General features: G+C 45.8%; 2 protein-coding genes across 4 annotated transcripts in view; both read right to left on the bottom strand.

Annotated features, from left to right (window-relative positions):
• ANKRD60 (ankyrin repeat domain 60) overlaps positions 1-512 on the bottom strand; it is a 10,188-nt gene extending 9,676 nt beyond the window's left edge. Inside the window, exon 1 of the mRNA XM_034641579.1 lies at positions 426-512. Within this exon, the coding sequence (XP_034497470.1) occupies positions 426-512 (87 nt within the window). The remainder of the gene's footprint in view (positions 1-425) is intronic.
• A 1,149-nt stretch (positions 513-1,661) lies between these two features.
• The window catches only part of LOC100474691 (serine/threonine-protein phosphatase 4 regulatory subunit 1), an 82,419-nt gene continuing 56,635 nt past the window's right edge, over positions 1,662-27,445 (bottom strand). For 2 of the 3 annotated variants that reach the window (XM_034639998.1, XM_011220128.3), the window contains 14 exons: positions 22,387-22,494; positions 21,488-21,553; positions 19,098-19,256; positions 18,344-18,528; positions 16,799-17,259; positions 14,613-14,806; positions 11,530-11,625; positions 10,472-10,657; positions 10,051-10,212; positions 9,030-9,130; positions 6,956-7,076; positions 6,047-6,181; positions 3,654-3,795; positions 1,662-2,908 (listed from right to left, as the gene is read on the bottom strand). In XM_034639998.1, coding sequence (XP_034495889.1) covers positions 2,751-2,908; positions 3,654-3,795; positions 6,047-6,181; positions 6,956-7,076; positions 9,030-9,130; positions 10,051-10,212; positions 10,472-10,657; positions 11,530-11,625; positions 14,613-14,806; positions 16,799-17,259; positions 18,344-18,528; positions 19,098-19,256; positions 21,488-21,553; positions 22,387-22,494 — 2,274 coding nt within the window. In that variant the 3' untranslated portion in view covers positions 1,662-2,750. Of the gene's footprint in view, positions 2,909-3,653; positions 3,796-6,046; positions 6,182-6,955; positions 7,077-9,029; positions 9,131-10,050; positions 10,213-10,471; positions 10,658-11,529; positions 11,626-14,612; positions 14,807-16,798; positions 17,260-18,343; positions 18,529-19,097; positions 19,257-21,487; positions 21,554-22,386; positions 22,495-27,445 lie in introns of those variants that run through there. The other variant, XM_034640000.1, reaches the window with a different exon arrangement.

The raw sequence follows: 27,445 nt of genomic DNA, 5'->3' as shown, positions 1-27,445 counted from the left end.
CGCATGGCCCCTGGCCGCACGGCCCCCTGCCGCACAGCCCCCCGCCTGGCCACCCGCGTCACCGCGGCCCCACCCCCCCCACCCCTCGCCCGGCAGAGACCCCCGGGCTCCAGATGGCCCGGGGCGCGGAGGGCGACGGTGGCGGAGTGATTGAGATCCCCCTCTCCAGGAAGCCGGGTCCCCAGGCCCTTCTCGCAGCCTCCAAGCTGCTCTCCAGGTCACTAACTGTAACCTGGCCGCTGTGAGGACACCGAGCTCCTTCAGTCCTTCAGTCCTCGGCCATTTGCAAAACACTCCTTGCATAATTCAGGGGCTACGGCCTGGAGTGAGTAACGCCCTAAATCCTCCTGGCAAGCCTAGTCTACACTGTCAAGTGCAGTCTGTAGCCGTGCTTAACAACCCTATTTCTGGCACCAACGAAAAACCCCACAGAGCTGGGCCCGGCGATCAGGCCGCTCTGGGAGCGGGAGCCGGGCCTTCGTGAGGGTCTGCAGAGCCCCCTGAAAACCCATCAGTTCTGAAAATGCTCTCGAACTCTCCGGGGAGAACGGTGCTGATGAAGACACTCAGCAAAGGGGAAACGTCCACTTGGCGCAAGGCTGAGACGGCTCCAGTGTTCAGATGCCTTTCAAGGGAGCTCCATCTGTGAGAAACCCATCTCGTGCTTTTCCATTAATTCACCCAAGAGCAGGCAGAGCGTTCAAGTACACAGGAAGCTTACGTGTGATCAAATCACAAACACTCCGCACCCCACACCTAGGAACAATTAATACACGAAGAGCTGAAGTGATGGGGGAAGGGGCATCACCTCAGAAAAGTCTCAGTTGTTACAAAAGAATAAAATGAGAGCCTTAAACATACTTTTTGGCAAAGAAATTACAGTCATAAAAAAAAAACCCTTTTCATTGGAAAGGCATTCATATTAAGTTATAGACCATTTTTAGTGTATAAACTGAACTTTTCAAGGTTGGATTATTTACCAAAGAGTCTCTACAAATCTCTACAAGCACACTTGATTCAGCTTGCAAATTCTACACATCACAACACAAACGGAGGGGTTTTTTTTTCCCCCTTAATGGAAAACGAAGCTCTGCACGGAACACGAAATTTCAGGTGAATAATTCTACTTGCTGACAGGTCGACAGATTTTAACAATATGACAATCTCAATTTCTAGACAATAAAAAAAACTGTTACTGAAGCAAAATAATATCTCCATCTATTTGGGCAAGTATTAAACACAAGATGGATTGATTTTTGTTTCTCTTAATATGTAGCCTCCACAATTTATTTGCTCGCGCTCTCCTGGAGTTGCCCAAATGCTACCCTGGGTTACAATTTGAAATTCTCACACATGTACCTTATTTTCTTTGGCACTGTATAGATTCCTTCCTTTCTTTTTAAAGAATCAGCTCAGTGGGATTTGGGGGAGGGGGACAACATCCTGTATACCAGGAAATTCAATATATAGCTCCAGAAATTTTATTTTTAAAAAAGGGAGAAGAAAGAAAAGACAAGACAGACAAGAAAAAGATCCAAGGAAAGAATGGCAATAGCAACATGGCCTTTGCAGCCAGCTCTTGAACCCCAAATGGGCTACTCCTTCCTTCCTTTATGCCTGCTTTCAAGATTAAAAATAGAAGCAAGAAAAATAGCATGAGCCCACAGGTTATACAGAATTTAATGAAACGTTTATAGAATCTCAAATTATTCATGAAAACCGTTTAAGTTCTAGAACACCTTAGTCCAAATTTTAAAAGCATGAAATCTAAATTCAGTGTACTTAAGTCAATTTGAAGAGCGTCATAATTTAACCCCCCAAATCCCTGGCAAGTATATGGACTGATCAGAACTGTGGGTTCCTAGTCTCTGTTAAAGATTCTAAAGCATTAGCTATAAAGTCAATATCCGCGCATCTCAAAGATCAATTTCCCTCCCGCGTTCTTAAACGTAGGATAATAAATCCATGTAAGAATGAAAAATCTTTCTACTTTATGCCTCTGTCAGAGGCCAGTACGTATCTTTATGGATACAGTTACTGCAAGAAGGGGAGGGATAAGTGCCTGAGGAAAAGTTCCAAGTACAGTTTATACAAAAGTACAATATTAGAAAGACTGCCATAAATCATTCTTTAGTAGATTTCCTTAACTATCACATTTTTCAAAAGTAAACAAATTGGGCTATATTTGCACCAACTCCAAGTGAAGCATAAATTTAAATGATGTATTTGTTCTGTTCACTGATAGGAGACTAATATTACGTTAATATATTTTCTTCCTGTCAAGAGTTATTTACATATGTACATTATTTCAGTTAAAAATAAAATGTAATACCATAAACTATATTTTACAGGAAAGCATGAGGGAAGCCAAATATGCAAGTCTCTTAAAGACTTAAAAGCTTCTAATAAACTACTTTATTTTGGGAGGAGGGGGGCTTTAAATAATAGAGTCAGTCTGTCATGGGGAAGGCGACCTGATGCTGCGGAGACCCCCGCACCTGCTCCCACCTGGTTCTACAGCCTTGTCCCAGGCTTCCCCATCGGCAGGCAGGGGAGCAGAAGGGTGGTGCCCATCCCAGGTGCGGTCCCTGGGGCTGCGCGAGGGAAAGGGATCATGTGAGTGCCCGCCCTCAAAGTTTCAGAAGTCTTTCCTCCCTCGGAAGGTGTGGCACAGCAGACCCCTGACAAGCGGGGGCGAGCGGTGTGTGCCCACGGGCGACGTGACCGGAGTGCGCGGGATCCCAGGGCGGTTAATTCCGTTCTGCGAGCGCAGGCGTGTCTGCGGCGCTCCGCCGCTTTGGCTCCAGGCGGGCAAAAAAGGACACATCCGGGTCCCGGTCTGACTGCAGAGCCAGGACAGTCTCTTCAACGACTTGAAGATGAGGGTTACCGGCATTTCTCAAATACGCTAAAGAGAGAAAACAGTAGTTTGGCTCACACGCGCCATGAACTGTGCTCCAAAACATACTCGAGCGTTGGGGGTTTTTCAAACCACACCTCAGGACAATAAATCACTCTTCACAGAATAATCACAGACAGAAGGCCTTCACGATGATAACATGCCTGCATTCATCAGAGGAACTTCCTAAATGTAAAAGATGGACTCCCAAGAACAGGTATGCATAATTTTTTCAATTATAGTTTAAAAACTTTCCCTGTCCTCTTTCCTTCCCTCCAATATGAAAGAACTGCGGGTGTGTGGAGGGAGGAAAGGAAGGGGAGCAGGTGGCTGGCGGGGCGGGGCTGGGAGCAAAGCGGGAAGACAGGCTGGAAGGTGTCGGCCCTCACGTGGTGGAGGTGGAATGTGCCATCCACGACGCAATCTTACATCATGTCCTGCTCAGGTCGGAGTAATACCCTCCAAACCTCACCATAATTAAGGCTTACGCTTGCTGCCTTTCATAATCTCTATGTTATAGAAGTGTCCCCCATTTCTAGAAGACTGTGTGAAGTTCTGTATTTTAGCATGAAGCTCATTAAATGTGAAAACTCAACCGCCATTTTATAAAGAACAAACTCTTCTGCGTAAAAGGTAATACATCAGTTTATGTAGTAAGTCTGAAGTAGGCAAGCACGCGATTTCCTAAAGAGGAAGTCTGGTTGCTCCCGGGTGAACCTTAAAATCTGTAAGTTCAGAAAAACGGTCCACATACCCTTTTCCAACAGCGTCTGACGTAGAGCTTTGGCCAGCAGAACCCTCACATTTGGCACAGGATCAGAGGCAAGGCTTAAGAGGCTGGGGAGCAAGTGTTCCACAAACTGGTCCACGGGGATGCACTCGTCGCTCACCACCGCCTGCGGCGACAGACAGCCACAGCCACAGAATTGATACTTCTCCACACTGATCGGCAGGTTTCTTCTATAAACATACCCTTCCACAACTCCAAAGACGCGATTTCGGGGTCTGCTGATCTGAGGAGTGTGTGTGTGTATGTGTGTGTCCATATTTTAAAATCTCAATCACTGAATTCAGTTAGAAACACAGTTAACAATTTCTACTTCCTTACCAAGAACTGGGTTATAGGCGGGGTAAAATTTGGTGAAGAAAATAAAGGCTTCTGAGTCAGACAGGCCTAGCTTCAAACCTAACGTGGTCACTTACTAGCTCCATGGCCTGGAATAAGTGGCTTCACCTTCCTGGGCCTTGGTTTCCCCATCTGTATAATGGGGACGTGCTGGGGATGGCAGATCATTTTCAAAAAGAATCTAGCAAAGGGCCCGCCAATGAAGGCTGAGAGCCCTCCCCTCTGTTACTCACCACAGCTTGGGTTCTGGGGGCAGGCACCAGGCCTGTGTGGCGCCAGCCCCACCCCAGACTCCAGTGCAGGCCCAGCCCTCTCTGTGAACAACAGCTGACAAACGCTGCCTCTGTGAGCACCAGCGGCATCTGCACACTGCCACCCCGCTCACAGAGCCCTACATCTCACGGCCGGCCACGGAAGCCAGCATGGGCCCACGTTTACAGGGGAGGAAACTGTGGCCCAGGCTGGTGCCACCCATAGGCTTCCTGGTCAACGAGCACCAGCAGGGGGGCGAGTCCAAGCCGGGTGTGTGGATTCTAAGTCCTGCAGACCTTCCCGCGACAGGGCGACAAGAGCAGCGGGCGTTCACTAAGTGTCTCCCAGGAGCTGGGCGCGTGCGAGGCCAGGCAGAGGCAGCAGCTCGTCCCCCCCTGCGGCGTGGACCCTCGTCGGCCCCCAGGTTAGGCTCTCTCCCCAGAGCAGCACTGAAATAACCATCAAGTGACCCCCTCCTCTTCCTTTTGTCTGTCTTATCGTGGGTTTTCTAAATCTTTACTAATTCGTGAAAGCGCATACACGTTGATTTTTCCTAAAGAAAATGACTGGGTGTTTTTTTCCTTTTGTCTCATCGTGGATTTTCTACATCTCAGATCAAAAATTAAAAAACAAAAGAAAAGACATCTCATTTACCCTTTCTCCACAACATGAGTGGGCTGGCTTCTTCCTTACAGAAGTCTGGTGTCGGGCCTGTGGTTTGTGCACCTGGCACTTCACTCAGCCACCCGCTGCCCTTTTCAAAGCAGACCGCCAACGTACCCTGTGATGCCCCTCCAGCCCAACAGGGGGCCCTGCTGAGCCCTCTGGAGGGAGAACTGGGTATGAGGGTCAGCTAGAGTCCAATTACAGCTTTACTGTAATAGTGACAAAGCTGGGTGACGGGTTCATGGAGAGCCCATATTATTCCCTCCACCTTTGCACATGCTTGAAAATGTGCATGGGGGAAAAGTTAAAACCTTTTTAAATAACACACTGGCAGGAAAAGAAAATACTACGGCTTTACACTTCCTCACTGTGTGCTCTTGATCAAGCTACTTAACGTCTCTGGCCTTCAACTGCTTCACCTTAAACAACGGGTCTGAAAGCACACGGGTGTGACATGCTGGATACACGGCCGATCTCACCACCGAGGATCAGATGTATGGATGATGAGCTACCTGGCATACAGAGGCATCCAAGAAATGGCAGCCATCAGCCCCCGCCAAATCTAACCCACACCACTTCCAGGACACTAAGGGAGAGGGTGACGAGAGATGCTGGACAGGCTGACATGAACTTCACTTCAGAGGGATTCAATAGTCTCTGCCCTAACCTATTGCTCTGTTCTTCACCCCACCTTCCCACCCAGGCAGCTGGCTGAAGGCAGGTGCAGTGATGACCACAGCTCTGGACCGGGCAAGGCAGAGGCAGGGCTCTGGGCCTCACCCTCACCTCACCAGATGGAAGGTGCTGGGAGAGCAAGAGCTTGTTCACTCTCTGTCTACAGCTTCTAGAACATGCCTGGCGCACACAGGAGGCATTCAGTCAACATCTATAGTAGGACGAATGCACAGATGGGTTGGGTAACCCTGGGCCAATCGTTCTGCCTGACTGGGGCGATCACAATCTCCTGTGAGATAAAGGGGTTCGGTCCACTGATCCCCAAACTCCTAGCTGGTATTTCAGGGCTGGGATTCTGTGTCTGGTGCATCTGGTATCAGTCCACAGCAACATAAGCCCAGGGGAGACTCCCCCCAGGCCATGCTAACCTGACAAATGAAAGCGAAAGCTTGCCTTCCAACCCACTTAGCGCAGTGCCGGAACCTTACGATGAGCTCACTGATGAAACTTAACCCCAGTGCACTCTCACTGTGTGAGTAGAACTTCTGCAGAATGGCCACCACCTGTGAAAAATATCAGAGGAACATATTTAAAATGCTGCCATCTACTTGAATTATGAATCCTACTCAACACGGAAACCAGACATTTTTATGCACCTTTAAAATGAAATTTATAAGCAAGGGAGAGAGTAATTTTTGTCACGGTCATCATTGGAACACAGAGGAAAAAAGATGTTCAAATATATGGCAACGCACATACACATACTCATCCACATGAAACCCTTCATAAAAATGAAATTTAAAAAGGGACTGGCATTAGAAAAATACGTTCTTAATCTTAAGATTCCAAATTTTAGAAAATGGCCTTTTGCCTAATAACTAAATCATTACCTTTCAGAACATGTCATTTTTATAAAACTGTAATAGCATCAGAGTACATTAGTAAATCAATATTTTCAAGTGACCCCCGTATCCGGCTGGTATAAGCCCACATAAAACAGGATCAGCTCTTCTATGCTGGAGTTCTTGCTCACTAACTTTTCTACAAAACCATGCTGTCGAGTAAGCCCAATCTGTGTTTAAAAGGAACACTAAGCCATAGTTTGAAGGGTTTCTTATATAAAATGATTTACTTACAATTTCTATCACTAAAGCATGCAGCTTAAGAAAAATGCTATGTTATTTATTGATAAAACTGTAATTTTCAAAATTTAAAAGCTGGTTTCATAGCTATACTGAAAAATCAAGAGCGGAAAATAAAGGAGTTAAAATGGAAGGAACATAAATATTCCTATTTCCAAAAACCACAAACAACAACAAAAAGCCAAGATTCCTTACTAGTTTGAAGGAGATCCACCGGACTTCAGAAACTTTATCTGCACACAACTTTAAAGCAATATGCATTAAGTAATCATAAACATCATTGGGATTATAGAGTTCCAAAATGAGTATCAGCTGTCTGAAATTTAAAAAAAAAAAAGAAAAGAAAAAAGAAAGAAATTATTTGGGGGGACAAAAAAACACCTTCCTAATTTCTCTGTACTCTCATTTCATCTTACAGATAAAAATAGCCAGGCCGGGAGATGAAGGCAAATCAAGACCCAGCAAGGCTTTCCGTCAGTGAGATGCCAAAAGCAGAAAGCTGAGTGAAATACCACGCAAAGAAAAGTGGAAAAAAAAAAATCTTCCTTCTTCATCTCACGCACTCAAACAAATCAAACAAAAAGGAAATAAATTAAACTTTGTAAAACAGAGGCTGAGAAATTTATGAATAGGGATAATATTTCAATTTGAGGTTATCGGTTCGAAAGCATATAAAACTTTGAAAATCAGATAAGGTAAAAATAGCCAGGCTCTGAAGTTCCCAGAGACGCCGGCACGGACGCGGGAAAGCTCGGCGGAACTCACCGCCGGCCCCGGCCCCCGGGCAGCGGGCGGCGGGCGGCCCCGCGCGAGCCTGCGCTCACACCAGCGCGATCCGCTTGCAGAGAACCGCGCGCGCCCGCCCTTCGCGCCCAGGGAAGGACAGCGTGCGGGCGATGGCTGGCTGGGGAAACCCGCCACCGGAGCTTCCACTGTCTTCTAAATGGGGATGGAGAGAAGGGTATGAAAATAAATGGCATGACTTCCACGCTGGCAACGAAAGGAAATGAAAAAGAGATTGGAAGGAAGTTAGAACCAGAAACCAGGAGTGCCAGTGAATACTTTCATATCAAAAAGCACTGTTTTCAGAAAAATGATACCAATATCACGGGCAGGGGGAGCACAGAATTCATATCAGCGGCNGCCCTGAGCCTGGGCCCGGGTCCCGGTCCGCCGTCCGGAACCCCATCTTCCGGCCCCATCCCTCGCCCCCACCCCCACCCTGGCCCCCACCCCGGGGGCCCCGGGGAACCGGGTCAGCCCGGCCCGAGACGGACCTGGCCGAGTTCCCGCGCACGGCCGCTAGAGGGCGCGATGCTTTCATGGAAAACGTGGGCCTGTTTTTCTCTCTCGGAACGTAAGCTGGGAACACGGCATAATGACTAAAACCTCAATCTCTCAAATTAAGCATAATGATTAAAGATCACAGCAAAGAAAAAATCTTTTAGTTTGCCCCTGGCATCGGCCAAATCATATCCTGAACAGCGGCAAAAGCTTGATGGATTTCTACAACAAAGACAATGATTTGAGAGATTTCTAGTTGAGGGTAAGAGAAATGAAAACTAAAGCTGGGGAGATAAACCCCGGGCAGGGGCAAACTGACAGCCGGCCGCCCACCATCGCCACCATATCCACTCGGCACTGCGCAGAGCAGGTCGCAAAGCACTCGGCACGCCTGGGGAAGGGGACTTATGCAAAGCTTAGGTCTTTCAGGACCGAGCACACCTTTGACACCCCTCTGGCCAGCACAAGCCAGGATTAAACAAGTCCTTCACACACAGAATGCAGAGAGCAGCCACCTTGGGGGACGTTTTTATGTCTCGTCGGGGCGAGACCTTTCCGTGTCTCTCTGTCGCGTCATTTTCTTTAGAAGCTGAAGTACATACACCACGCTGTGCCCTGCAGAGAGGGCTACACTCAGAATGTTCAGGAAAGCTCTGGCAAAAACTCTTCCGATTAACAGGAAAATATTGAAGAGTGGGTGATTCATCTTTTATTTGGTTCGAATAAATTGCCTTATAGAACAGCAGAACACACTAATTCCACAGGGACTCGAGCCCTGTCTGCATCTGAAAAGGAATGTCTCCCCGGAGACCGTGGTATTTGTAACTTAGAGCTTTGGAATTCACTTTATCCCTTAATAAAAACATAATCTCTTTATCCGAAAGCACGCTATTACTGCTAGTTTAGAAATCAATTATAAGGTAGGAAAATTAAGAATTATTCCATCGAATTTGCCTTCTCATATCCCCAAATAGGTTTTACTTACTCTGCTAGTTCATATCGAAACCTCCAATTCCTGCTGTTATCGGTCACTACAAATTCTTGAAGCTGATAAAGATATTCTCTCCTCTTGTCTTCATGAAGCAACTATTTTTTAAAAATGTATACATAAATAAAAATAGAGAATCCCTCAAAATGACCCCAAATACACCGTTCGATCACACTTGAAGTGATACACTTGTCCCCGGCAAGAACTGGGCATTCCCCTAATGCCTTCAACTCCATCCATCACCCGGGGTGGCTGTGAATTAATGTTGCTGGGAACAGACCTCACATGGACCCCTGAATGCTTCCAACCTTCCCCCCGGTTACAGTATGTGCTTGTATGCTTCCACATGCCCCCAGCTCTTCCTTCTCTCATAATTTCCTGCCTGCAAACAACACGTGTGTGTGTGTGTTCCAAAGGCAACGCCGCTGCCGCTTCCCGGGGAGCCGGCTCTGCTCGTGTTTGCCAGCACCATGAGAGGAAAGCTAGCCCAGTGCACCATGCACCCCAGCCCGTCAAGGGCAGCTCGTGGTCATGTGGATGTAAGTTAATTAGTTTCTCTAGGTCATTTTTAAAATCCTATTTTTACACTCATCATTCCTTTAGGAAAAAATTTAAAAGGCAAGCAGGGAAGCAGCAATGTTTTGCAGAGAAAGCCCTTCATGCAGAACTGAGACTGGGTTTTGGCTGGGCTCTTCCCGTGGGTGACTCCAGGCACGTTGTGTGCTACCCTGAGGGGGCCTGGGCTCCTTCTTCCTCAAAGAGCATGCTAGGCTACACGTCTACCACCCTCCACAGAATTAGGACTCCAAGGGACCGGGAGCTTACGAGGAAGGATATAAAAATATTTACCCATCACTGAAAGAACACCCACTGTAAAGACTGGATGGTTTACTTCAACCAGAGAAACCCAGGCTAGCTGCTTTCTATTGTTCAGAGACAATACTGTTTCCACAGCCAGGCTTTAAGAATTGTTTTGAAGAGGGAAGATTTGTTTTTTATTTTCAATCCTTCTTCCTACCTTTAGAAAATCATACAGGTGTTTAAGAATTCCTATTCGTACTTCATCCAGGTCCTTTAAAAATCCATTGAAGACGGGCACCAGGTCAGCAGCTGTGAGCTGGTCCCCGAGAATCACAGCCAGCTCGTGGATGGAGAAGGCCAGGGTCCGACGCACCTTCCACTGGCAGCGCACAGGAAGACACACGAGCCACAGAAAACAAGCACACGGCCATGTTACCGAGAGCATAAGTGGCATTTCTAGAATAAACCTGACACTGCCAGGCACTGGCCACCAAGGGCTTCATTTCATCAGAGCCCCGTCAATATGCCAACGGCACCCGCAGGAAATACAGGCCAGTGGGCCCTACCGCGCTCCTCTTTTCGTCCCCCGCAGATGGCCCACCCCATTTCATGGGTGCCTCTGAAAGGGCTCCTTTTACCTGCACGTCAGAAGCCAGCGTTTCATACGTGTCTCTCAGGCAGTGCCAATTTTGCCTGCCCAGGGTGAGCGCCACCCCTGGGAGGCTGTAGGCGCAGTGTTTGGCTATGTCAATATCGACAGTCTGGGCACGAGCGGGGTCGGTCATTGACACATACTGATCTAGCAGGGGTTGAGGTATTATATCCTGGGAAACAGCAGAGAAAGGAAACCATCATGCTTGCAGGAAAGAAGGAGAATGCTCAGGAAAAACAAGGAGTCTGGGATTTGGGGGTGTACAGCAAAGCAGAGATGTCAGGGGAAGAAGAGGCCTTCGGAAAGCTCGGGGCTCTGGACTGGTGGACTTCTTGGTCTGCAGGTGAAATTTTCAACTTGGACCAAACGATGCGAAAGCAAGGCCCACACTCATCTTTTCTCAATTTGGCTAACATCTGATATCCTAGAGAACAGTCTGGGCACCAAGGTTTGGTTAGTCTGATGCACCCAGCTCTTGAGAATGGAAACAATCTTCTCTTATAGCTGCCCAGCGCCTAGAGCCCCGGCCTGGACATGCTGATCGCCACTAGCCTTTTCCAACTGATGGGACAGCGCCTTCCGACGACATCACCCACTCACCTTCTCTTCTGTTAGGACAAGGGGATACAATAATTTAAAATATTTAAGAGATCTTACACAGCACAAGAGCCTATCCACAAGATGGAACAAAGTCAAACATAAGTCAATCAAAGAATCTGTCAAAAACTTTTCAGACAATAACAAAAAAAAACCTGAAATGACTTGTATAAATAGACACTAAATGTTAATGTACAGAGGTTAGTTTTTTTCTCCCATTTGACCTGCTTTATTAAAAATACTATTCTAGATTGTTCAAAAGGCTTTAGCACTCCTTTAGAATTTATTTTTTTGTAAGTTAGAGAAGAAATATTAGCAACACAAAGAAGGAATGAAGATATGTCATTAATATTGAGGGAAGAAAAATATCTGGTTTCCAATGGCCATTCTTAATTAACTCCCAGAAAAGGTGACGTTTTGAGCTGCTTTTCTTTTCAAGGCACAAACCTGTAATTTAGATTTATTCTCCTCGAGTGGGGAGGGGAGATGCCTCTGCTCAGTCTCCAGATGGTCAGTGGCCCCACCGCAGGGTTTGCTGAGGTCCTGCAGGGTTGATTGGACATGTTAGCAACTTACCCCAAACAGGGAGCCACCCTATCATTCTCCCCTCAAAGAACCCTCTCTCGGTGCTGGAAATGACCTCTGCAGACCAAGACCAGTGCTTCCCTGAAAGTTAGGGGTCTCTTTCCAGATGTTAAAGACGACATTTGCACAGGTATAGATGGCATGGTCAGTGATTTGAAGGGCCAAGGCAAACAGCTATCACGCATTTTCATCTCCAGACTGCCTGAGGCCCTTAGAGAAGACAGGCTGATGTCCATGAGAAGCCACCACTTGAGTCTACACTGACCATTCTTTAAGCACTAGGGTCCCAGGGTGGTTAACCAAACCGTTTTAAGAATCACATCATTAAGACACAGACTACCGCGGACGGCAGAGTGAGCAAGCACGTTCAGTATTCCTTGGGAGCTGGAGATGTGCAGCAATGTGGACCCATCAGGGCGGATGGACAGGCAAGGGACCTGTCTAATTTGGGGGAAGACGTGGCCGATAAAGGAGTATTTACCTGGAAAACTGTCCTCGATTTTCACATGTACAAACACTTCTAATGTTTGCTGATAAACCTTTACAGTAGGTTAACAATTAAAATGAGCAAGAACACTCAACAGTGACATATTGGTCTCTGATCATTGATTACGTTAGCGGAGACGAACCTGTCCTTCTCCTCCACCCGTCACATGGGCTCCCACGTGCACTTGAAATGTCATACTGTCTACCAGCTTAATGGATCCTGACAAATCAGCTCAATATATGATCCAGGAAAGTCGATTAATACACCAAGAGATGCTTCGTTTGCTCTGACGCACACTACCACAGCCTTCGATTCCCAAGATTTTCACTGAAATATATTGCTTATTTTAATAGAGGAAAGGATAAAAGAGAAATATTTTGGCATGATAACCTAAGACCTCAATTTCTCCAAGTTCCTAAATTCATATATATTAACGTGTAATAAATCATTATTCTTCTTTCAGGAGTTAATCTGATTCCCAAGTCGTCAGTGTAGTTGGCACGAAGAGTACTTCCTCCAGGAGCCACATTAAGGGTTCAGTACACTACCACAAGTCAAAGCAACCTCAAAAGGCATTGTGAGGTCATCACCCCAGAAAACCACCGGGCAGTCAAAAGACACAGGTGAGAAAGAACAGGCCTCCCTGTACAGGGCGTCTCGCGACTCAGATGGCGCGCTAAGAAGGCAGGGTAGAAGCAGGGAGCAGGGTCAACGGTAAGGAGCTGAGTTAACCAGCCACCCAGCCTCAGCCACTCTTCTGTCGTCTCTGCGAGACAATACCATCCTCATCATCTAAGCTCTGGGAGTTTTTTGGTCCCTTTTCCTTCTTTGGCGACTGGAAGCATCACATCCTGACTGATCCCAGTGGAACCTAAGAATCAAGATGCAAATTCAAGAGCCCTGACATCCTACAACATAAACCAAAGGTCTGCTTGCATGAGCCCTTCAAAATCTTTCATGCAACAGAGTCAACTTGGAGAAATCTGCTCATTTCCCTTTCTCTCACTTCTGCACGTGACAAAGAAGCCCCAGGCTGATCAGGTTGCCGCCACAGTAGACACAGCCATGCCTTTCTACCTAACCTGTGATTTCCACACTCCAGGCAACACGATAACAACAACCATTTTCTTGCCTATTTCTGAAAACAAACCAGCAAAATAGGATATCCCCTCAGTTCTTACTAATCAAAGACAACCGTCACAAACTCCTAAACATTTTATAGTCAAGCTTTTAAAAGTGGATCTTTTGGGGCGCCTGGGTGGCACGGTGGTTGGGCGTCTGCCTTCGGCTCAGGGCGTGATCCCGGCATTGTGGGATCGAGCCCCACATCGGGCTCCTCCACTTTGAGCCTGCTTCTTCCTCTCCCACTCCCCCTGCTTGTGTTCCCTCTCTCACTGGCTGTCTCTATCTCTGTCAAATAAATAAATAAAATCTTTTTAAAAAAAATAAATAAATAAANCCTCTCTCACTGGCTGTCTCTATCTCTGTCAAATAAATAAATAAAATCTTTTTTAAAAAAATAAATAAATAAAAATGGATCTTTTGTTTAGTTTTACTGGAGGAGGCCTAGAAGGGAAGGGAGGTAATAAGTCCATTAGGTTGCTAAGATCGAATTATCCACTGCGTGGACAGTGGAACAACTAGTACTCCGGCCTTAGAGACCACGGGCTTCAAGAGAAGGTCCGTCATGGCACAGGAAATGAGGAGATGCCAGCATGCCGTGACTTTATGATCTTGGACCCCACCCTGACTTTAATTCTCTGATAGTCTCACCCCCACCTGTGAAGGACCCCAGCTCAAAGTAGTCAGAGCAAGTCACTAGGAGTTAGGAAGGCTTCAGAGCTTCCCACCCCTCACGAGCTGGGAAGCTACGGAGACTCAAAGTGCGAGGAAGCTGAGGGCCCCCTCCTCTCCCTGGATGCTGAGATCCCATCTCACGGGACCTAGTTCCAGGCTGCAGGATAAAAGCTGCTGAGCTGCTGCTGGCTTTTCAAAGTCTCTCCTCCAGGAAACGGCAGGCCATTACCACTACTGGGGTGACCACGTGCCCAAAGAGCGTCTCCCGAGCGAGGGCCGGACGCGGTGGTCCATCTGCTGAGGCCAAGGCCAGCTTTCAGTTCTAGGAGCCGCGGAACCCACTTTGTGCTATTATGATTAAAAGCTGTAAAACAGCAGTGAAATCGGGCACGTATATGGTTAATCCCCACAAAGAACCGAGACTCGACAGCTTTGGAGAAGAGGGAAGGTACTTGTGGGTCTCCCCCCTCCTGTTTTTGTGGAGAGAGTCAGGGTTATCAATCACCTGATTGATTGGTTGTCTAGTTATCCAAAACATGACCTTAAGAATAAAATTAAATTTGCCATTCATCATCTCTGCCAGGATATATTAATAAAAGAAAATGCAGCTTTGTGATTTCCGTCACAGCCTCCGTGGCAGAGGGCGAGGGCACACACTTACTGGGCTTTGTAACGTCCTGGGCTTGGAGAGCTGCTCCTGTGAGGACGACGCCGGCAGAGCTGTCTGACTGGCAGAGGCAGGGCTGGGATGGGAAATGGACCCCTTGTTCCGACCTTCCGTCGCCTGGTGCTCGGGTTCATTCACAGAGTCAAGCTGTGCGGCTCTCAGAGCAGCTGATAAGACCTGGACCTGAGCTGCAGGAAGAGAAGTTTCAAGAATTTTAATAACTTTATTCAGTTTGTAGGGATTCACGTGAGAAGGGTCTTCACAACAAGACAGTCTGGATGCGGGTACACCACACGCGCACCTTCCACCCATCTGTCCCTGCAGTAAGCGTGCTCCGGAGTCTCAGAATGAGCTCTCAGGGAGGTGGTGATATTTACGGCCGTTAACTTTAACTATTCCAACTAAACGCCAGCCATGCACAGAGCATCAAATCTGAACTCGAAACACCGCAAGGAGGACAATCAGAGCTCGCCTCCATCATCTCTCACAGAAAGACAATGCACTGTTCCTGAAGCCCAGTGTCTGGGAGGTCCACCTACTTGGTGAGGGGGTCCTGTTCCCTATGTATAAAGCAGGATGGCTGCCTTCTCCACACACACCCCCCACACAGAAATCGATCCATGTCCGTACACACAGATGAGTACCGATCTCGCTCACCAAGCCCCAAGGGCTATTCATTTGTCCACCCCATGACTGCTTGAGACCCTCCTAACAGTAGAGATGACATATTTCACACACCTTTCTGTAAAAACAATCTGATGTCCATGTCCCCAACCTTCAAGCACACACACGTACACACAATAGTTCCTACATCCTGTTTTCTATGAGTTAAATTCAGTAGTCCTCAAGATTCATTAAAATGTTTAGAGCTCGTAGCTGGCTCCCCACTTGGCCTAGGACAAGGTCCCACCTACTTAGTGCAACCTATCAGGCCCTTCCAGATGGCCCAAGTCATCTTTCCAGCCACAGCCAGTCCACAAATCTCCAACATATCATTTATTTCTGAAACTTTTGGGGTCACGGATCCCTCTGAGCTCCAATGAAAGAGGCACGCACATAGTGCAAGGTTTTACAAATGATTTCAAGAAACTCATCCCTCTCCACTTCTCTGCAGTGTGGGTTCCTAGCTGTCATCTTCTGGGGACCACATGAAATGCCACCTGTTCTGCAAGGTGGTCTTCTCCCGGACATTTCCTCTGGCCCCAGGCATCCTGCCCTAGGCTGCCACAGAGCGTCACGCCGCCTCCCGCCCTGGCCCGCCACGCCTTGTACTGGTTGTCGTCTACGGAGCCCCCTCCACGAGACCGTGTGCCCGTCACTGCTGCCCCAGCCCCCAGCCCGGCGCCCAGCACTGAGATGAACGCTGCTTTAGAAATGTGGTTTCCAAAAACAGACCTTTGTCTATAGCTATTAGAAGTGATATGTTACATGTGCTCATTCCTTCGGCAAACATTGACTTAATTTCCTTTATAAATTTAAAGAGAAAGAATAATCACAGGGCTAACTGGATTTTCACATTTCCTTTCCCGAAAGCTTCACAAATCTTTGCCCGGCAACAGCAGCAAGTGTTGTTTTTCCCAATCTCCCCAACCCAAGGAAGAATACAAATATAGCACTGTTTAGAGCAAGAAGAGGCGTGATAATGGATATGGATCGCGAGGCCTGGCTCCCAGATCAGACGCTCGGTGGGAGCACTAGTCATAACATGAAGAACACCCCAAAGAAGAAGTTGTACTTTCCCTTGCTGTACAAAGACAAAAACCTGAAAGTTTGGCTGAGGGCTGAGTTAATAAGCTCCAAAAGGAGCACCATCCTTAGCTGTTCATAACTAGAAAAAGCGCTATAACGTGGGAAATGATGTAACAGCATCCAAGGAGCTAATAAAATTTCCACTGCTACAGATATGCCCACAATCTATCTGCCTTCCTATCAGAGCTGCCTTCAGCCTTGCACAGCTGCAAAACAGGGAGGTAGAACCCTGGCGGGGCCCTACACAGAGGTCCCCAGTGCTCCGGCTGGGCTGACGCTGACAGACCCTCTCCTGGCCATCTGTGCACAGTGGACAGGAAGAGAGTACGCACACACACACACACACACACACAGGCGCAGCGACACGCAGATCTGGCCAATGCACCAGAGACAGGCCCGTGTTTCTCTTAATCACGACGGACAACATTTACCTTGAACGTCTGGATCGTTCATCAGATGCTCCTGCAAACTATCGAGGACTTTCTGAATCTCGCTCCTGGCCACGCAGCTGTGGCGCACAGTCTCGGGCCTGCTGCAGCCCTCCTCCTGTGGCCCAGCCTCACGCGGAAGCAGCTCTAAGTCCTTGCTGATGTCAGGGAGAGGAGTTCGCCAATACAAGAAATTATTGAATGCATCCTCAGGACTCTCTGGGCCGGTGGAGGAGCCTGGTCCAGGGTAGCTGTGCAGGGGGAGGCCGTTCCCATCAGGAAGCCTCAAGGAGGCACCAGCCTCGGGGCAAAGCCCGGTCAGCTTGGCTCTAGCCAAGGCAGAGTCTTCCACTGAGTTTGCCATGAGGCCATCAGAGGAGCTGCTGACGTGCAGGAAATCGCTGGTTCCCGCTGACGTGCCTTCCGTGGGCAGGTCTGGCTCCTTGTGCACCGGCTTTGTGGAACTAGGTTAAGATTGAGGGGAGCACTCTTAGAGCCATGGAATGGACTAGAAGTAAAATGGGAAAAACTGAGCCCCTCATCCGCCCAAGCCCGGTCCTCCTCTCTATCTGGCCACCCAAACCTGCTGTGTCTCCCAGAGCCAGAAGCTCATGACCTCACAAGAGCATAAAAGGTCCCATCAACCCCCTTTGCCCCCCTGGGAGAATGATGTGCACTGAAAATGCCACGCAAAAGTTCAGCTGATCCCTCCACTCTAGTCAAGTGGTGGAGGAGCCCTGGCTTCTGCTGACACGCCCTCAGTGGGCAGCCTGCATGCGCTCACTGCTCGTCAGTCCCTCCACCAGGGGGCAGCCACTGGGACACAAAAGCCACCAAAACCACTGGGAGAGCCCTGAAGAGGAAGGTGTGGCACACACACAGCAGGAGCTCAGTGAATTTTGATGGACTGACGGAGGGAAGGGTGCACCAATGGTAAAAAGGACGTGTACTCGCGGAGATGTAAAGTACCCCTCTCTAGCTCCGGTGTGAGGTTAGCGTGGGACAGATGCTTTCCAACGACCTCAGATGGTCTGGTTGGGGTGTACCCATCAACCTCCGAGGAAAGACGAAAAACTCCACGATCAATCACTAGAACTTACTAGAAAGGCAGGAGAGCATCCACTAATGGTGGGTCAGGACCGTCACCTGTACATGCAGGTAACATCCTGTGTTTATGGGCATGTAACATCCCACAGCACAAACGGACATTTGGGAGACCTCACATCTTCCCTACATAAATTACCCAAAGAACTTCATTAATCAAAAAGTAAGAGAAAATTTTCTTTATAGGTTATTTAATCACTACTCTCAATGAATATTTTATCTAAATTTAGGAGACACGGTAGCTTCATTATTTATAACCCAGTAGTCATGTTTCAAAATCATTATTGCAATTACTTTTGCTTCTTTACATAATTAAAGCTCTAATATCCCATCTTGCCCAGAAGGTCACTGTTACTAAAACTCCAGACAAGATAATTGCTAAAATTTTAGGTGGACGCTTGAGGTGAAGCGTGGGCCCTGGTAATTATCCTGCTTGGAGCTCACCAGGCTGAGGAAGTGTTACCACAACTGCCTGCACTGGGTGACCCGGAGGTGAGATCAGAGTCCAAATCCTGAGCCAGCGGTCGGATGCTCAGAGTGCCGTCTTCTCGAATATAGAGGCCGGCCCTGGAGGGGTTCGCGAAGGTGGAAATGAAGGGGCCCAGGGACTGGAAGGCAGCCTGGCGCACCTGGAAACAGAGAGCACAGCGTGGTGAATGTGGCGTCGGCCAGGTCTGACCCCAGGCCGGGCAGCTGGCCGACCACCAGGCTAGTCGCTGTCCGCCAAATTATGTCCAAGCAGATATGCTGCTTTCTAAGACGTTCTCCAAATTCCAAATCAACTATTTTCAACAGAAAATAAGGAGAAGTTTAGTACCATCATTCAGTTTTTATTCTTCTAGAATTTTAATTCCACATCAAACGAGTCCAGACTTCATAAAGCGCCTGACCAGATGGTATTAATCGTGACAGGCATGTTTGTGAGAGTAACGGCAAAGGTGACTCTCCGGTTAGTGTTTCCCTTCTCACTTCTCGTCTCTATGATGTCCAGTCACTACAAATGTTAGGGTACCTGCCACCTTCCTCACAGGCACCAAAGCTTTGGAGATTTCAAGAGCTCCGATCCCCACGAGGTCTAAGTAAGCCAATCAGGAACCAAAAAGACAAAATACATCGTCACAAGTCCAGAGGCCAAGATGAGGTCAGTCGGCCTGCGGCAGCGGCTCATGGCCAGCGCTGCCGAGCTGCCCACACTCACCCATCGGCAGGGGTCGCTGATGAGCTTGATGAAGAGGGGTGACAGCTGGGCTCTGCGGACCTCTGGGGACGCACTGTAGGACACCGCCATGAAGCACTCCGCGCAGGCTTTTCGCATCCCCCAAACATTATCTGAGCAGAGCTCAAAAAACTTTGGGATCTACCAAAGCAAATAAAATCATGCTACTCAAACTTGGTTACCCTGACGAAGGGCAGAACTTTTTAATGATGTAATTAAGGCATAGCCATAAATAAACGACAAAGAAGAGGGAAATATATGCTAGTCTAAAAGGAATCATTTGAGACAAACAGGAATTATGGTAAGAAGAATAAAGAAACATTACCTCTTAATTCTAGTAAATGACTTGGTTAAAAGGCAGAATGACTAATATTCACATAGCAAGTGCTATGTGAATTATATAGAGAAAAATTGTGAAATGACCTTGAAATTGAGTGGATATCCCAACTAGTTCACCCACCCAGTTATTTACCCAGATAATTACCAGGATAATTTCCGATCTTTGACTAGGGTCCTTTAGTGATAGAAGGTATATTGTTAAAAAACTAATAGTAATACCAATAATTCCTGTTCACAGAAATGCAAATTGTGTCCAGTGGAATGTACTTGACTATCACCCTGGATGCGGAGCAATTTTGAGTCCCCTTGCAAGGTCGCTTCAGTGTCCCCTGGTCTGACCGTCCACGTGTGGTACTTTGAGTTCTTCATTAAGCCAGGTGTCATATCTTACTGCTTCCCTCATGAATAAATGACTTAAATAAAATCTTTGGCATGTTTGCTTTCTATCTGTATGAATGATCACATTGTCTTTAAAATTCATCCTTTAATGGGGCGTCTGGGTGGCTCAGTTGGTTAAGCGTCTGACTCTTGATTTTGACCCTGGTCATGATCTCAGGGTCGTGGGACAGAGCCTCGTGTCAGGCTCTGCACTGGGTGTGGAGCCTGCTTAAGATTCTCTCTCTCTCCCTCTGCCCCTTCCCTCTGCTCCCATGCTCTCTTTCTCTAAAAAAATATAAATAAATAAAATAAAATTTATCCTTTAAAACTGAGGCTCTGTTTTTTATATCCTAATGTAAAATAATCAGCCAAAATGCTCCACAAATGGGAATATATGATCATGGAAATACCCCCCCACAGGAAGGTTCGTATATTGGTCACTGCTGTTCTTCATTCAGATACATTCAGTAGAAGACAACACCCACTGTACATTCAGAACGACAGCCCGCTAAACATTAACTATGTTGACATGGCTTGCACTTGAAATAAAATGAGCATCTCAACGTAAATTTAAAAATCAATTTAAAGAGCATACTTTTTGAGGCTAAATTCTAACCATACAGGTTAGATATCCTGTCCAATAAAAGTCAAATAAAAGCATAGGCTGGATACCCTGTCCAATAAAAGTGGCAAGGACTCGTTTAGCATAGTTCTGCGTAGGCACCGGGAAAACAGAGAGGAACATGATAGGGTGAAGACCCCACATCAGCACCACCATAATGAGGTGTGGTAAGAGACACGCACGTACTCTGAGCACAATGTTATGGGGATGCTGAAAAGGGAGAAATTAATTCTCTCTGGCACAGTGGGTAGGTGAGTCTAGACAAGGAGAGGCATATGCACATTCAGGCTGGGTTTGAAGTGTGAGTTGGGTCACACCAGGTGGGGAAGACTCTGGAAAGAGAGGTGCAGTAATGAGCAGAGGTGTGGAAGGGAGAGAGCAGAAAGTCTCAAGGGAGCTGAAAACCCACCCGCTGGCTAGTGAAGTGGTTCTCTGCCCTGCTGTGCCTCCAAATCATGGGGGAGTTATCAGAAATGCAGACCCCCAGGCCTTACCTGCCTCGCCCGCCTCCCTGCCCACCCCATGAATCAAATGCATGGCCAAAGGTAAGACCTGCCCAGGCCAGGACAGTGTTCAGATCTGAGGAAGGTAGCTGGAGGTGAGGCAGGAAAGGCACTAACAAGGGGACCCAAAAGGCCAAAAAGGATCTGGACTTTAACCTGTAACCTAGAAAAATTCCAGTGGTCTTGAAGCCCAGGAGTGAGATGGTAGAACAGTGTTCTAGAAAGAGCAGTGGAAAGGAGACAGAGGAGCTTAGACAGTGAGAAGAGACCAGGGAAAGTGACCAGTGAGGAGGGGACAGCAAAAGCCCACAGGAAGGTGGGCTGGGGTTACGTCCACGCCGTTCCACGGATCAGCTGCCTAACGCTTATGAAAAACGTCAGCTTTGGAAGTCAAGAAATTTGGAACTGGTGAATGCGAAATTGAGCTGTCATTCCAAAGTAACAGATTCACAAATACAAAACTTCACAACTGATTTTAAGAGTGCCCTAAGAAATGCACTAGCAATTATGATTGGCAAAACTTCACATACCAGAAATTTCTCAGTGGCTTCTTGTCCAACGGCATGACAAATATCACCAAAATTTGTAGCACACACCTTAAAAAGGCAAAAGGCATACCCGTTATTCTCTGCTTCCTTTTTGTCTTACCAAATTGTGACAGCTAACAAGCAGAAGCCTCAGGGGCAATGACTCCTCTAGTCAGGCACCTAACAAGCACTTACCGAGCCCGCCGCCCACACGGCCTAGCCCGATGCCTCTGGTGCATTGGAAACAGAAGATTTACAACAGAGTACCAAATCCTAGCACTTTCTGGCTCCTAATTGATCTCAATACATAATGCATTTGGTTAGCAATAAAGCAGAAGAGACCCTTAATATTCTCTGCATGGTAAATGAGACCTATCTTCTTGCCGATGCGTCATGAGGAGAGACCAGAGGGAAGAGGGCCAGTCACGCAGTGAGGAGGAGGAGGACAAGGAGGCTGTTCAGGGAGGTGTGGCAATGGCCTGCGAAAGGAAGAATCTAGTAACCAAGTGAACAAGCAACTCAAAGGGAAGGGGAGGGCAGGGGTTGGCATTGGAAGGTACGGCAAAGGTAAAAGGGTTCCAGACAAAGCAGGCCAGATAACGAAAGACAGTGCATGTCACAGCAACGGCATCTAACTGCAACCAACAAGGTCCCAGAGCTGGTCCTCCTGTGTCTAAGAGCAACAGGCTTACTCTCACAGGCTCTCGTCTCCAGGTCCCTACGCACGCCCGAGTTTCAGTAAAAATGGGCAACGCTGCTCACACATTTTCCTCACACAGGTCCCAGGGGCCACATTTCTCATCCAGCCTGCATCTACTGAAGAAGTCAGGACACTTCCAAGGGATGATTTTGAATTTTCTAACTTTTTAAATTTTTCAAGTTTTGATACTATATGTCCCAACCTTCCGAACTTGAAAGAACTTCCCATCAGCACACAATTCGCAGAATCGAGGGAGCAGCAGGCGTTCAACCGTGCTCCTGCTCAGCACTGAAGCCAATTTGCAGATTATCTGTAAAAAGAGAAAAATCAGACTCATTTGAAATCTCAAAGACATGTACTGCACGTATTACTAATTAAATTCCAAAAGCTGATATTCAAAATATTGCCAAAATACCCAGGAAGTAAACACAGAGAACACCTTCTTTTGAGTTTTGTCAAGTGATACGATCAATAGAATGCCAAATATTCCTCAAAGTTTACTGAGATAACAAGTTTGTCTGAAGCTCAGAGTTGCCATTTGCCGTACCTAGCATATATCTGAAACATCCACAAACAATTTGTGCATGCTAACTCATTTTACTCCCCCTAAACCGTATGACCTGGGTATTATTTATCCTCACTTTTGCAGATAAAGACACGAACACTCAAAGAGGCTAGGTGATATGACCAAAACCCAGCAGCGGTGAGGCAGGACACACAGTGACAGCTGGTCAGAGAGTAAAAATGACTGGTAGGCAATCGAGCAATCGCACTACTGGGTATTTACACCAAAAATACAAAAACACGAATTCAAATGAATAGCTGCACCCCTATGTTTACTGCAGCACTATTTACAGTAGCCAAAGTATGGAAACAGCCCAAGTGTCCATTGATAGATGACTGTGTACAGAAGATGTGGTACACACACACACACACACACACACACACACACACAACGGAATATTACTCAGCCATAAAAAAGAATGAAATCTTGCCATTTGCAATCACATGGATGGAGCTAAAGGGTATTATGCTAAGCAAAATAAGTCAGAGAAAGACCAATATCATATGATTTCACTCATATAATGTGGAATTCAAGAAACAAAACAAATGAGCAAAGGAAAAAAGAGAGAAGAGAGGGAAACCAAGAAACAGACTCTTAACTACAGAGAACACACTGCTGGTCCCTGGAGGGGAGGTGGGGGCGATGGGGAAACAAGGGCACTTGTCACGATGAACATCAGGTGACGTATGAAAGTGCTGAATCACTGGGTTGTATACCTGAGACTAACATTACACTGTATGTTAACTATACTGCAATTAACGTAAATAAAATAAAAAGAAAATGACTGGTAGACACTGGAGAGTGACCAAGTGCTGGGAGAAACTAAAGGAAGGCAGATCCTTGAGAGAAGGAGCCATGCTGGGTAAAATGTGCATTGCTGCTGCTTTTCTGCCCAATCACACACCCCATTCTGCCTGGCTATGTAGTTGGACCTCAAGCAAAAGTCACAGCTTTACTGGCTTAAAAAGTCAAAGAACACAGTGAGGTTGCCAGAGCAGCCAACAAATGAGGGTAGAAATCCTGGGAAGGAAGGAAAGAGAGAGATAAAAAAGGGAGAGCCCCCAAATCTGTGATTAAATACTACTCTAGGGGCGCCTGGGTGGCACAGCGGTTAAGCGTCTGCCTTCAGCTCAGGGCGTGATCCCGGCGTTGTGGGATCGAGCCCCACATCGGGCTCCTCCGCTATGAGCCTGCTTCTTCCTCTCCCACTCCCCCTGCTTGTGTTCCCTCTCTCGCTGGCTGTCTCTATCTCTGTCGAATAAATAAATAAAATCTTTAAAAAAAAAATACTACTCTAATCCTTGGCTGAACTCGGAGCTGTGCATACACAGAGGAGATGGTGAGGTTCATAGAAGAAAGCCAATTGCTTGAATGCAGAAGGAACTGAGTAGTTTCAGCTGCTGATACTTGCAGAGGAAAGAGAATCTGAACTGTTTGCTACAACAAAGTGAACACTCTTCAGAAGAAAATAACAGAATCCAGAGTTTCTACAATGTTTCATGAGGAACCTAACAGGAGACAATGAAAAATTCATAGACATTACACTTACCATGATGAACACTGGGTAATGTACAGAATTGCTGAATCACTACACTGTACACCTGAAACTAATGTGACTCTGTATGTTGATTACACTAGAATTAAAATTAAAAACTTAATACTGAAAAAAATAAAAACAAAACAAATATCTAGAAAAAAATCCATCAACATGAGAGGAAATAAGAAAATGTGACCCACAGTCAAGAAAAATATAAGTCAACAGAAACAAACTCACAGAAGATCCAGATGTTAGCATTAGCAGACTTTATAAAGGCTTTAAAGCAGCTGTTATAAATATGCTCAAAGACTAAAAGGAAATAGAGTCATAACGAATAAACAGATAAGAAATCTCATCAAAGAAATGGATGCTATAAAAAAGAACCAAGCATGCTGGTAATAACACAGTAGCTTGGTGCGACATACCCTCTGGCACATAACAATTGCAGAATCTTGAAAAAAAAATTATAAACAACCATTTGAGAGCCCTGGAGGGCAACCAAAAGGCAGAAGCTAGAGGGGAGGTTATCCTTCAAAGATGAACTACAATGGGAAAGATTTGGAAGATGGGTCCAAAATCTGTGTATTCAATTTGCTGAGATCTCTGGCTGACTGCTAAATTATACATGCATGGGAAAGATCCCCGGGGATCCAGCAAAGGAGCAGTAGCCAGAAACAAAGTAAACTGAGAAGAGATTTCAGCAGTTGCTCACCACCAAGGAGAGAGCAGGGAGGTGGAGACCAGACAAGACACATGCCTGCTACATTAAAAATCACTCTAGAGCACTTTATCAAATGAAACAGACATCTATTACCAAAAAAAAAAAATCGCTTTAGAGAAATAAAACAGAATCCAGAGTCTCTGCAGTGTATCACTTATAATGTCTGGTGCTCAATTAAAAATCACTACCTATGTGTTGACAGGAAAAGGTGACCCATAATAAAGAAAAAAAGCAGTCAACAGGAATCAACACCAAGATGATCCAAATGTCACAACTGTCGGACAAGGACTTTTAAAAAGCTACTACAAATATATTCAAGGATTAAGAGGAACATGCAAGCATAAAGAACATAAAGAATCGCTGTATCACAGAGATACAGAAACTATAAAAAAGGTCAGAGTGGAAATTCTAGAGCTGAAAGATACAATAACTGAAATTAAAATCCTAATGGGAAGACCTACCAACAGGTCAGAAATGACAGGAGTCACTGAACTTAAAGACAGATCAATAAAAATGATCAAATCTGAACATCAGAGAGAAAAATAACTAAAACAAGAAAAAAAAAAACCTCAAAGACCTGTGGGGAATAGGAAGCACCCCAACTTTGTGTAATCTGAGTCCCAGACTGAAAGGAGAAAGAGAATGGTGCAGGAAAAAAAGTACTCAGAGGAACCCAGCCCAAAACTTCCCAAATCAGGTGAAAAGCATCAACACGTAAATCCAAGGAGTTCACTAAATGCAAAGCAGGATAAGCATTTGCTCTGCAAAGATGAAGAGAAAAATCTTAAGAGCAGTCAGAGAAAAGAAGGATGTTATAAATATAGTACAGTATGAATGACAGCTGACTTCTCCAGAAGACGACAGGATGAGATTTTAAAGTGATGCCAGAAAAAACCAAAAACAAACCAATCAATTCACAAGTCAATATCCAGTAAAACTATCAGTGAAAAGTGAAGGCAAAAAAAAGGCATTTTTGGATAAATACAGAAATCTCACCCTCAGTCAATCAAGCTAAAAAAATTACTTAAGTTCTTTAGGCTGAAAGTATGATACCAGATGGAAACTCAGATCCAGGGAAGAAAGGAAAAGTACCAAAAATGGTAAAAATGTAAGTATAGAAGGCTATTTTTTTCTCTTTTCTTAATTTCTTCAAGAGATATAATTGTTTAAATCAAAATTTATAATATTGTATTACCAGGTTCATGATGGACGTATATGTCATAATGTATATGAAAACAATAGAGGAGCAGAGGAAGTAAGTAGACCACCACTGTTGCAGGGTGCTACAGTTTTTGAAAATCCTCACAGAGGAATTAAAATACAGTGCTACAAAAATACTCAACTAATCCAAAAGAAGGCAGGAAAGAATAGAGGAACAAAAACAGATGAGACAAATGGGGAAAAAAAATACCAAAATGGTAGAATTAAGTCCAAAATTAATCAATAATTATATTAAACATAAACAGACGGAAGACTCCAATTAAAAAGCAGAAACTGCCAGACAGGATATAAAAGCAAGGCCCGCCTCCATGCTAATGAAAGCAGGACCATGTTAAACATAAAGATATTTGCAGATTACTATTAGAGGTAATGTCATTCCTTAATAAAAGGGTCGATATAGCACAAAGATATAAACATAAAAGCTTTACATGCTTAAAAGGGAAAAGATGGACTTAAAAACAGTTTTTCCTCCTTAATAAGCTAGAAAAATATAAGCAAACTGAACTGAAATAAATAGAAGGAAGGAAATAATAAACAGTAGATATCAATGAAAAAGAGAATAATAATGAAATCAACAAAACTAAAAATAGATTATTTGAAAATATCAATAAAATTGATAAAGCCCTAGCAAGACTGATCAAGAAAGAAAAAAAGGGGGGAGAAAACACAAATTACCAATATCATAAGTGAAAGGGGAAAATACTACAGATCTTACAGGCATGAAAGGGATAAGGAAATATTTTTTGTAAAGATCTTATATGTTTGAGAGAGAGAGGGAGAGCAAGAGCATGAGCAGGGGTGGGGAGGGGCAGAGGGAGATCCCCACTGAGCGGGGAGCCAGATGCAGGGCTCGATCACAGGACCCTGGGATCATGACCTGAGCCAAAGGCAGACGCTTAACTGACTGAGCCACCCAGGCATCCCAAAAGGGATAAGGAAATATTATAAGCAACATTAGTCCAATAAATTTAACAACCTAGATGAAATTAATAAACTCCCTAAAATGCAAACTTACCTGATGACACAGATGAAATAACAAATCTGAATACCCCCATATCTGAATTAGATTTGCCATCAAAAACCATCTCACAAAGAATACCCTAGGACCAGAGGTTTTACTGATAAATTCTAACAAATACTTATGGGAAAAACAACACCAATTTTGAATAAAATCTTTCAGAAAACAGAAGAGCAAGGAATGTTTTCCAACTCATTTT

Source organism: Ailuropoda melanoleuca, chromosome 13 (assembly GCF_002007445.2).
Source record: "Ailuropoda melanoleuca isolate Jingjing chromosome 13, ASM200744v2, whole genome shotgun sequence".
Classification (NCBI taxonomy): domain Eukaryota; kingdom Metazoa; phylum Chordata; class Mammalia; order Carnivora; family Ursidae; genus Ailuropoda; species Ailuropoda melanoleuca.
Note: the sequence above shows the minus strand (reverse complement) of the source record. Positions and strands in the feature narration are given on the sequence as shown.